This window comes from Lygodium microphyllum, chromosome 9 (genome assembly GCF_053477565.2).
Source record: "Lygodium microphyllum isolate KBCC chromosome 9, Lygodium_microphyllum_v1.1.10, whole genome shotgun sequence".
Taxonomy (NCBI): Eukaryota; Viridiplantae; Streptophyta; class Polypodiopsida; order Schizaeales; family Lygodiaceae; genus Lygodium; species Lygodium microphyllum.
Window position 1 is genome coordinate 7,793,928 of NC_141143.1, and position 12,145 is coordinate 7,806,072.

General features: G+C 39.0%; 1 protein-coding gene across 9 annotated transcripts; it reads left to right on the forward strand.

The window, feature by feature from the left end:
- Nucleotides 1-840: 840 nt before the first annotated feature.
- Nucleotides 841-7,357, forward strand: LOC148030792 (purple acid phosphatase 23-like). 9 transcript variants are annotated; one of them, XR_015691812.1, is made up of 9 exons: nt 844-1,493; nt 2,136-2,327; nt 2,497-2,833; nt 3,226-3,443; nt 3,661-3,851; nt 4,075-4,356; nt 4,626-4,715; nt 4,962-5,323; nt 5,581-5,717. XR_015691812.1 is itself a non-coding variant. In XM_087684320.1 (8 exons), exons 1-8 carry the CDS (start codon nt 1,106-1,108, stop codon nt 5,842-5,844), a joined length of 1,584 nt encoding a protein of 527 aa, XP_087540446.1. In that variant the 5' UTR covers nt 841-1,105; the 3' UTR covers nt 5,845-6,468. The 9 variants fall into 9 exon arrangements, 7 of the variants coding, with proteins under 7 accessions (XP_087540446.1, XP_087540440.1, XP_087540443.1 ...); XR_015691813.1 differs by having other exon boundaries at nt 4,626-4,698; XM_087684320.1 differs by lacking the exon at nt 4,962-5,323 and having other exon boundaries at nt 841-1,219; nt 2,147-2,327; nt 5,674-6,468.
- The last annotated feature ends 4,788 nt before the right edge of the window (nt 7,358-12,145 follow it).

Here is a 12,145-nt window from a genome sequence, read left to right on the forward strand (position 1 = left end):
AGTGGACATGGTTTGTAGGATAGCTCAAATAGTAGGTAATGGACCACTATGCTAAGGCGTTGACGGTGTTAAGGGATCAAGAGATAGTCTAATTTAGGGCACAAGGGTGAATGGACCAAAGGGTCAAAGGATAGGCAGTAAATGTGAATGGACTCACTAAATGGGTGAAAGGGTCAACCGATAGGCAATCAGTGCTAATGGACTCACCAAAAGTTGGGATCTAAAAATAGTCCATGGATTTGGCCAAGGATACTAGTGCAATGCTAAAAGAGGCTATCATCTTAAGTTGCTGGGAGGTTAACTGAGCTTTTCCTAACCTGCTCAGCACTGAAGGTAAGGCATCAACACATGCATAACACCTTTGGTCCTCCATATCCCCTTGTTCTCATCTCTTGGTGTCCTATGCCCTAATGTAGGCTGTCTCTTAACATACATGTTGACATGCACATTGGATATATTTACTTACAATAATTTATTCACAATTTCAAACTAATTGCCAAGACCCGCTAGCTCAAGTGGTAATGAGATGGTATGTTAAATCCATGAAGGTCCCATTCTCTCAGGCAACAACGAAGGCACGTTTTAATTGTCAAGAGAAATTATGGCTCTACTTGGGTAGTTACCAGAATACATGTTGTTAGATAAGGCTTTTGGGTGCCATAAGGACCGCGAGCCATGTGCAAGTCCCTTGACTTGCACGTGAAACTTTGAGGATTGAAACTTTGCATCCCCATGCAAGTGAGATACACCAGGAGAAGGAGAAAAAAAGCTTGAATCGGAGAAGAGGGAACATTGAGAAAAAGATTAAATCTGTGCGGAGACCAATTTGGAAATGCCATATATCTCAAGTTAAACGAGTTCTCTTAAGTATCACTATTTTTCGTGGTAGCTAGGTAACTGAGCTATGGTGTGTGAATCCCTGGCAAGGAGCCAAAGACTGCAAGCACACGTCAGTTAACTTGACTCCATACTTGATCCGGCTGATTTCGCCTGCGCGTGCCTTCAAAATTTGGAACTAATAAGGCGCTGTCCTCGCATTTGTACTGTGGTGTTGTTGAGAGAGAGAGAGAGAGAGAGAGAGAGAGAGAGAGAGTTCACTGCTTTCATGTGGATTACGGAATATCCGTGGAACGATACCCTCCGTGTGAGACAGAGAGAAAGGAGATATATGAACAGTCTCTTCTGCTGCCCTCTCAGGCGATGGAGCCCTATCGACACGGTAATGGCCGTCATATTATTCTGCCTTCAACTTCTTCTTCTTCTGAGTGTGTGGAAGTCGATAATCCACAGCAATAGTACTGCTACTATACCCAGCACTCTGGATGGACCCTTCCAGCCCAGGACGGTAGCCTTCGACAGGTCCCTCCGCAGAGGGAGCGACGACCTCCCCCATTATGACCCCAGGCTTGTGAAGCGCGCCCCTTCCATCTTCCCTGACCAGATCTCCCTCTCCCTCTCCACTGCAGACGCCATCTGGGTCTCTTGGATCACTGGTACTTCTAGTGCATCATTAGCCTCGTCTCTCCTTCATTGTACACATCCATGTGCTCAATTTAAGGTTCTTTTATCTGTACAGTTGCTTATGATTGATCCATGAGACCAATGATTTTCTTGAATCACTATAATTGATCGTTATGTGACCAATGATTTTTTTCCCACATTTTTCCGTGTGGGAAAAGGGGCTCTTTTCCCCCGTTTTTTTCCCTGTATTATTCAACATTATGAGCTTCTGCTCAGGCCAGCCGCCCCAACTGCTCGTAGCTAGCTATGGGGTCCCTCCCCTGTAGAAGCTTATGATGTTGCAATAATTCACAATGTGGGAATTATAGTGGGAGCCGTCTAGAACTTCTTATGTTGCATGCGCTCAATTCGACGTACTTTATAATTATAGATGTTGATGATTCAGACAAGAACACGCATACTTTGCTTCAATTTGCTCTTCTTCAATTTCTATATATTGAATCCTTGTGTGACCAAAATCTCCTGCTGTTTTTGTAAATTCTCGTGTGCATGCTTTAACCGAAATTCTCCTTCAGTTTGATATGTAAATTCTTTCATGCATGATTCAACAGAAATTCTTCTGTATAAAGCTTCCTGGTCAAGGTGAGCCTTTACTTACTTGATTTCACGGCCAGGTGATGCACAGATTGGCCCAAAGGTGACACCGCTGGACCCAGCCAGTGTGGCTAGTGAAGTGCGTTATGGTACCCAAAGTGGGGATTATACCCGGTTTGCAAATGGAACCTCCTTGGTCTACAACCAGATCTACCCCTTCCAAGGCATCTTGAATTATACATCAGGGATCATCCACCATGTCCGTCTTCAAGGTGCAGAACAGTCTCTTGATTCCTTCAAAATTAGATTCAGTAATAGCTTCACAATAACCTCTTAATTGCTTCACATAAGTTTCTTATTTGCTTCACATTGAAGTTTAGTAGTCTCGTTTCATCTATCAACCTCGATCACATCCAAAGATTTTTCTCTGAAACCGATCAGGATTGGCCCCAAACACCACATACTACTACATTTGTGGTGACAGCTCCCTGTTGGCCATGAGCCAAGAGAAATTCTTCACAACCTTTCCTCTGCCTGGCCCTGACAGTTACCCTTCGAGGATTGCTATTGTGGGGGACCTTGGCCTCACTTACAACTCTTCCAGTACCTTCGATCATATGCTAAGCAATCGACCTTCCTTGCTACTAATGATTGGAGATTTAAGCTATGCAAACCAGTACCTAACAACGGGTGCAAAAGGAGTTTCTTGCTACAGTTGCGCATTTCCTGATACACCAATTCGGGAGACGTATCAACCACATTGGGATGCTTGGGGCAGGTACTCTTAGTGTGCTACGACATTGGAGCATCAACTCTCTACTAGTAGTACAATTTGGAGAGCAATCACAAGAAGTTTCAGACAAATTCCCATTATAATTCCAATGTTTGAACTATGACGGCATTATGAGCGTCTGCTCGGGAGGCACTGCAGACCTAGCTAGGTCTATAGTGCCTCTTGAACAGAAGCTTATAATTTTGAACACTATAGGGGGTAAACAAGGGAAAAGAGCCCCTTTTTACCACATGGAAAAATAACCCTCCTGCACTTCTTGAAAGATTCATATGATGGTGCCCATCACAACCTCAAATTGTAGCCAAAAACTGTACATTAGTATCTCCTTGTTCTAAGATGTAAGAGAGAGTTAAGATGCTTGGCCTTGTTTATCACAGGTTCATGGAGCCATTGGTGTCAAGAGTGCCTATGATGGTTATAGAAGGCAACCATGAGATTGAACCCCAAGCTGAGGGTCTAGAATTCGCCTCTTACAAAGCTCGATTTGCAGTTCCTTCACAAGAGAGTGGTTCAATGAGTAGCTTTTATTACTCGTTCGATGCAGGTGGTATACATTTTATAATGCTTGGAGCCTATGTGGATTACAACCGCACAGGTACTTGAATTACACCAAAATCAGAAGCTATAGCAATGTTATCATTCACTTTCATGAGTCTTGAATCGGTGGTGCTTCCTTTTTACCTTTATTTTTAGGTAAAATCAATTGTTTCGCTACTTTGCATTGATTCTTTCTTTTGGGTCTAAGTTGGTCCTGTCATTCTTTTGGGTCTAAATTGGTCCTGTCATTCTTCTTTGAGCCTTCTTTGTTTCAGGGGATCAATATGCATGGTTGCAAGATGATCTGAATAAGGTTAACCGCAATGTCACTCCATGGCTGATAGCTGCGTGGCATCCGCCATGGTATAACAGCTACACATCACATTATCGTGAATTTGAGTGCATGCGACTCGAGATGGAAGATCTTCTCTATGGCCATGGAGTGGATATTGTTTTCAATGGCCATGTAAGTTTTGATCTTTTATGCTTTTGTATTAACTGGATTGTGGTGGGCGGTTCTATTATTCTACTTCTGTTAGAGTAGAGTGTGGCACACAACACCTAGTATGAGCTTCTTCTTGCAAGGTGCAAAATTGAGACATCATCACATTCATGCTTGCCTCTTCGGAGGACAAAACACTTTGTGATAATATTTTCTACTTTTTCGTTAATTGTATTTAAGGATGCAGGTCCATGCCTATGAAAGGTCGAATCGAGTGTATAACTACAGCTTGGATGCATGTGCCCCTCTATACATCACAGTCGGAGATGGTGGCAATATTGAGCAAGTAGATATCACCCATGCCGATGATGTTGGTCAGTGTCCCAAACCAGAAGACAACACTCCTGAATTTGGAGGGCTTTGCCCTTTCAACTTTACATCTGGTCCAGCAGCAGGAAGATTTTGTTGGGAGACTCAACCGGAATGGAGTGCTTTTCGAGAAGGCAGCTTTGGGCATGGAATTCTGGAGGTAATTAGTTGTTGAAGGCCTCTTCACTGTATGGACATTTCAGCATATAGTCATTCCTTATATCTACTCATAGAAGAAGAGAGACTGCACGTTTCTCAGTTAAAAACTAATGAAATGACGAGTCATCCATCAATGGTAATCTCTCAGTTATGCATTAGGAATAATTTAACAAGTGCCTTAGTGAATGCAAGAACTCACAGCGTAGGTCATTGCAATAATTGCGCAAGGTCTTTTCTGTGTTAGCTAACATCTTTATTTACCATTTTTAGGTGTTGAACTCCACACATGCCCTTTGGATGTGGCACCGCAATCAAGATGTATATGGTGGTGCTACAACTCCAGGTGATCAAATATACATTGTACGCACACCCAACTATTGTAAAAAGAATGTAACATTGGATAAGCATACTTGAGAAAATTACCTTATCCATAATCAGTAACCCTTGCCAGGATTTGGCCCATAAAAGAATACATACAAAGTTAGCAAACCATCCTATGGAGTTAATTTATTTCTATATAATGTCACATAAAGTCTGTAAGACAAATAGATATGGTAATCCTTTAGCAGTGAAATTAACTAACAGTGTGCTATTTGTGTTGAGGAGTTACATTACCAAAGGAACTGGATGAGAAAGTGCCATCTTTAATCTGGTGGTGACTATGGAATTGGCCTCAAGTACTTGAAAGGACTTTGTCTTAGTCAGTGTGGACTATGCCAAAGCCTATGACCGTATAAGTTGGGAGTTTGTCATCTACACAATGCAAGCTCTTGGATATGGCTCAGGCTTTGTAAAGCATGGTGAGAACTTTGTTCAGTAATGGGTAGCACGAGTCTGTGAATGGTGCCCTTTCTGATCCCTTCCCACTCAAGAGGTCTATCATTAGCAGGCATCCCTCCTCTTTGCAATCATTACTGAACCCCTTTTGAAGAGACTTGATGGGCTAGTTCAACACGATACACTAGAAGGTATAGCTTTGCCCCTTTGAGAAGAATTTCATCTGCACAGATGACAATTCCAGTAGTGTAGAGCCTAACAAGGGTTTGTTGGACACGCCAATAGAATTGGAGGTATATCGGGCCCAGTTATCAATACTAGCAAGACGGAGCTTGTTTTTAAAGGCTATAATTCCCTAATGAGTGGCTTGGCGGAGATGAACTTTAAGCTCATAAGAGAAGTACTCGTATAAACTTTAAGTAACTAAGGTATTTTTTGGGCGTTGCAGTTGCTCATGATCAGAGGTTAAGACTAGCCACGGAATTTGAGAACTGGAATGCTCTATCACTATCCATTGATGGCAAGATTGTGGTTTTATCAGGACTATGCTAGCTGCAGTTGCTGTCACCAATCAGTAAATCTGCTTGGGAGTCATCGGAAGGGAACTTCTGGATCGCATGGGGAACGTCAGACGGCATCATACATGTTGGGATCATATCACACTGCAAGTGGTAAAGGAGGCCTGGGAGTTGAGAGGGCATATACCCTTTGACACTAGATGATGGCACTGGTCAACTCCCAAGAGGTACTGGGTCAGGCATAGGATGGGGGGAATCGTGGGATGGGTTGATGTTCCTGTGTGCCCAGGGATTGAACTCATAGTTAGTGATTTAGAAATCGTACATCTCATCTGGTATTGGGACACAAGTGACTTGAACGAGGAATCCCTCACGTTGTGGAATTCAATTAGGTTAGTGACCATTAGGTTCATATGGGACTATAGTATGTAAGACGAGCTCTTTGGAAAATCTTGGATTTGCATGCAATCAGATCTTACTAGCAAGTGCAAAGAGGAGGTACTCCTTGTCCTAAGACCGAGAAAGAAAGCAGCCATGCATAAGATAGCCCTAGGAGGTGGACATAAGCTACATAATTGGGTTTTGATGGCGTGCAACAATGAATCATCCCCCCTTTTTTCGGAGATTGTGTAAATATTACTTAATGCAAAGCACATTATCAAAACAATGGGCAAGTGGACTTTTTGTGGGCAGGGCATAAATATTAATAGTGCTAAGCACATCATAAATATAGAAGCTAGGTGGTAGCTCAGCCATAAAGATAATAGGTATTGCACTTAACAAAAGAAAGGAGAAGGTTTTAAGCTCGAGACTTGCGTGAGATAAGATACATGATGTAGATGACATCTTCCAACTTAACAAATATCAAGAAAATTATGTTAGTATATTCAATGCGTAATTAGTCAAGTAGCTATCTATGGCACAAGATTCCACATTGACATGCAAGTTCCACATTAACCTTGGATTCTTTGTGTATTTGACAACCCAATTTAAGCATGATTTTCATAATTTTTGCATAAACAAAATCATCTCATATTGAGAACACATTTTAAGTTGAACCATAAAATTAATTGAATTGAAAGGAGAGATAAAAATGAGTTTAGGTCGTATGAAAAATAATGTGTGACATTGGTCAATGAGGTGCTTTTATGTGGTCAATAGAAGACTTTAATGGTCAAGCTTGCTTTTAGTTGTGGTTTTGTTTTGTAAGTGAGGAATGCACTACTTATTTTCACTCCCTTTGATTGATAGTTTTGGGGAGACTAGCATTATTGTGGCGAGGATAGGCATCGAGCACCCTATATAGGAGCCTTGGTAACTTGGGACTTGAGAAAGGATCTCCCTAATCCTCACTCGGTAAAATGCCCCATTTGATGTGTTTCTATGGGTCTTGGATGTGGGTTGGATTGAAGAAAGTCTGAAAGATTGAAGTCAACATGGGATTTCAATGGTAAAGCTTACACTTTCATGTGGTTTATTGAAGACCCTTAAAATTTTGGGGTTAATGTGGGATTTTCACAAAATAGAGTCTAAGCTTTATTCACAAGTTTGGCTATTAGGTTACCCTTATAGCCAACCTCATCCAAGGCATCCCAACATTCATCATTAGCTTTTTGATTCATTCCATCTCACCCTTGTGTTTTTGGAGCTTCTCTAATTGCCTTTCTATGGTGCTTGGTACCTTTAGTCCCAAAGCCTTGTTATCTAAATGTTGTCAGATGATTCATTATTCTTGAATTAGAGCTCCCAATTATATTTGTAGTTCTTTCCTTATCGAGTTTAGATGAGTTCCATAGTGAAGTACATCCATGGCGTTTCCATGTTAACTAGCTTTTCTATGTATTCCACAAGGTTTGTGATGAAGTCCTCTTATGGCATAGAGTTTGGATGGTCCAGTCCATTTGATGGACTTCGGTCTCTAGATGAATTTGGTGGGTTTATCTTGAAATCGCTTCTTAAGTGCACGTTCCACTCTTGCACATTGTTCTTCAAAGTACGATGTAATCTTAAGGTTGTTGAAATCTTTATTGGTCCAAGTGCTCGAGATTAAATATTTGAGGTTAGCAAGGCATTGAACTAGAGATTGACTAGGTCAAGGGTGTTGAGTGCTTGAAAGGGGCTAGGAGTTATTTTTGATGTGAAGTGTAAAGGGTAAATTGCCATCTTGGTTCGAATGTGTTTATCTTGATGGAAATTGTTCAACCTGATGGAAACTATTAACTTCGAACTTCTTTGAGAGCCCAAGCACCCTTCTCTTGCATAACGGTTCCCAAGGATGTATCCAAGCTAACCTTGATACATTAATAACTCAATGATGGAACTCTCATCTTGATAATAGAGAAGTGTTCTTTAGGTGAAATGTTCACCTTGATGAAGATGCTATATACGTGAAAGCTTGTGCCTTGATGGCAATGTTTTGAGTGACTTCAAGAATGCTAAGATTCCTAATGACACTTCGGATGTAGGACTAAGTTCCCTCTAGATGAACCCTTTTTGCCTCGATGTAGATCCCCAAATTGAACCTTTAACCTGGATGGAGATCTTTGCCCTGATGTAGATCACTTTGATGGATGTAAATCACCTTGATGGGTCATGATGACTACGTTCGAATTTTTTTTGAGGTGAAGAGGGGTGGTGAATGCCTTAATTCTATAGCAGGAAAGTGAGTTTTTGGCAATATTTTCCATTTTACACCTAGCTTAAGTGCCCAAGCAACTCACAATCATGCCATCTATATATGCATGCTCTACCACAAAAAGAAAGAAATAATCACTCTCAAATGACTAGGAGAACCCAATGTTGCTTATTGATTGCTTGTTTTAGTTAGATTGATGTAAGAGATGTGGTTGTCCAATAGCATCATGGTCCATCTCAAAGAAGAAGATATGGGAAACGAAAGAAGGGAGTACCCCATAAGAGAGAGGAAGATATCTAGAAAAGTCTTTCTCTCACATAGTCTTAATCAAGTTGTTTCTCACACTCTCTTTCTCTTAAGTTTTCTTTATGGAGAACGGATAAGAAACAAGAGTACACCTAGTTTACATACACAATATCAAGCCTTTCTAGTAACTTCCAACTTTAAATACCCGAAGACACATGGCCAAGTATCGATGCATGTTTTATCTAAATCTAGCTATTTATAATGCCCTGCAATGCCTCTAAGAGGCTTGTGTGTGGGACTTTTATTGAATATTGTATATAGTTGTGAGAGGCTTTTGGTATTCACCTATGATTTTGGAGAAAATTCGTAGATAATTAAGTCACCAACAAGAGAATAGATTTTATTCCCAAGTATCTACAATGCGTGTGAGAGGGAACTTGATACTTTTATTTCATAATAGAGTGCCTCCATGCATTGTTGAATTTTCCAATCCATATATTTTTTTGAAAACTTAACATTTATATTTATTCATTATTTTAGCACCATTGCCATTTACATTTATTCATTGTTTTGGTAAGATTGACGAATAAACTAACTTTAAAAATTATCCCAATGTTTTCTAGCTCCCACTTTGGTGTTGCATGCTATTTTAGCCTCTTAGATCCAACTTATTATTTTACTTTTCTTATTTTTGGCAGTTACAAATTTAACACGTTATTTTTGACAATTACATTAGTCTGCCTCTTTTTTTTTGTGACTCTTGCTTCATTCATTATTAAGGCTTAATACTAAGATATTTATGTAAAAATAGATTCATTAGATAAGAGATAAAGGAAATAATTAGTCAAAAGGATGTCAGTTATGCAAGAAAAGTAAAAGGCCCAAAAGGATGCTTTTATGATTTTGAACACAAAAGCTAAGAATTACAAACACATAAATATATACATAAGGGAGATGCTCACTCGTGCATGGGGAGAGATTGTATCCATTCTCTTGTCATACACCCTTATCTCTATCTTTTCTCTTATTCAAATTGTGATTTCTCTTATAAATTTGAATATTATATAATAAAGGTCGCAATAGGCCTTTGGCTTTGGCTTTATACTTTGACTTTCAAAACTATACCTTTGGCTTTGTTTCATCATTACAGGCCTAAATCTATGTAGAATGCATAATAAGACTGCATTGTTGCTGTAGGTATTGTGGTAAATTGCATTATTGCATGAGAAAATGGATATAGAAACAAAGAATAGCATTGAGAACATGAGAAAGAGACTACTTGGTCATTTATTACAGCATAAGAGAGACAATGAGCAGAGAGTAATAATAAACATTGCAAAAAAGAGTGTAAATTGTCAAAGCTTGATTTCATCATGAAAGCCTCATAATCTCATACAGCATAATCAACAAGAATAAAGGAGAATCATGCCCTTCTAGGCCATACTTGTTGTAACCACATCAACTATTGATCATATAAAATTTAAAGTCCATTTATAGACCAAGACTAAATGAACTGTAGATGATTAAGGTGAATTCACAAAATCTTTTTGAGCATCAATCCAAATTGATGAAATGTGTATTTGCTCATTTTCATGTTCTTGAAACTATTGATATTTAAGTTGCTAATGTACTTGTTTTGTAGCTTGTCGTAGCACTTCTTACTATTGTAGAAATTGCATGCATTTTGATTGCTATTGCAAGAATAGCAAGAAGGCAGGTAGTTGTTGCAAGAAACACATGAATGCACATTGTTGTTGCAGAAATTGCATGAATGTAGGTTCCTATAGATCTTCGTGAAAAAATTTAGATTCTTGCACTTCATCCTATAATCTTAACACATTTAGTAAGCTTGAAAACTCCTCAATTATTGAAATCTGCTGTAAAGCTGAAAAATTACTTTGTGATATAGAAAACTGCAATGTACTTCTACTACTAGCATCTAGCTTATTCAAAATCATCATTGTCATGTTGAAAAACTTATCAACATGAACCATATCAATAACTATTCATGTTGTAACATAAGCTGCATAAATGTCCAATATAGGTACTTGGATAGTTCTATTTGCTCTAACTTCATTGACAAACTGATCAAACTCCTTAAACACTTCAAAAATATTAGAACGGAAATGTCAACAAGCTTACCATTTGATACATACAAATCCTCAATAATAACATCTTGACTTGGAATATGAGAAAAGAAAATGCCAACCCAATATATAAATAAACAATTCTATCATCTTTCTTAAAAAAAACACTTCCTTAAGAGCATTATTGATAAAGACATATGGAAGCTGATTCCTTTACTTGAAGGCAAGAAAGCTATTGACTTCAAATTGATCTATTGAGTGCTATAATGCGTGATTGGTTGCCAAAGGGTATGCATAGACTCATGGTATTGATTATGAGAAGAATTTTACTCCATTGGTTAAAATGGCCACTAGAAGGGCTATCATAACAATAGTTGCATCAAAAGGTTGGATCATGCATCAAATGGAAGTTAAGAATGCCTTCTTGCAAGGGGGGTTGCAAGAGGAAGTTTATGTGGAGCAGCCACCTGGTTATGTGGATGAGAATAATCCAAATTAAGTATGCAGACTTTGTAAGGCCTTGTATGGGCTGCTAAAGCAAGAACCTAGTGCACGGCATGACATGATTTCAAATTACATTGTTAACATTGGATTTTGCAAAGCATAGGTTGATCACTCACTCTATATATATGAGAGTAATATATGTATTATGGTTATTACCATATATGTGGATGATTTGATCATTGTGGGTGATAGTGAGACAAAGATTGATAGTGTGAAGGGTCTTCTCAAGATTGAATTTGAGATAAGGGATATGGGAGATGTGCACTATTTTCATAGCATAGATATAATTAGGACTCTAGAGGGTATATGGTTGTCAGAGAGACAATACACGTTAGATATGTTGAAGAAGTATGGTATGGATGATTGTAAGCCTATTTCTATACCTTTTGTTGTTAATGCTAAGATTAGTGCATCTGAGGGTGACTTGATTGAGGATGTCACTATGTATTGAAAGATTGTGGGCAACCATAACTCTATTTGATGATCACTAGGCTAGACATAAACTACATAGTTGGTTTGGAGAGTTAGTTTATGTAGCTTCCATAGAAGTCACATTTGGATGTAGTGTGGTACACATTACACTATTTCAAGTCCACATTGGACTATGCCTTATTCTATGATGTAGGTGTATCATTGGATTTGCATGGTTACAAAAATATAGATTGGGTTGGTAGTATTTTAGATAGGATATCTACTAGTGGTTTTATGTTTTTTTTTGTTTGGCAGTGCTTCTATTACTTGGAGCAACAAGAAAATTTCCAATAGTTGCCTTTGGTAGAGAGGTAGAGTACATAGGTGCTGCAATTGCAGCATGCAAGGTAGCTTGGTTACACAAGCTGTAAAATATTACACGGCGCAATGAACAGAATCTGAGAAAGAGATAGAGAGTACACAACAAATAAGAGGAGAATCAGTAAAATTCTTTAGCTTCAAACAATTGATACAAAGATGACTCTATCCACCCGTGCGCTTCCACTGTGTGAAGCTTAGATGGCGATCTAGACAGAAGATAGGTGAAGAGCT

Coding starts and splice junctions, on each gene's coding strand:
- LOC148030792 (XM_087684314.1), top strand. CDS start 1,106: ATGTGGATTACGGAATATCCGTGGAACGATACCCTCCGTGTGAGACAG. Junction 2,834..3,225: donor CATTGGGATGCTTGGGGCAG/GTACTCTTAGTG, acceptor TGTTTATCACAG/GTTCATGGAGCCATTGGTGT. Junction 3,444..3,660: donor TGTGGATTACAACCGCACAG/GTACTTGAATTA, acceptor TCTTTGTTTCAG/GGGATCAATATGCATGGTTG.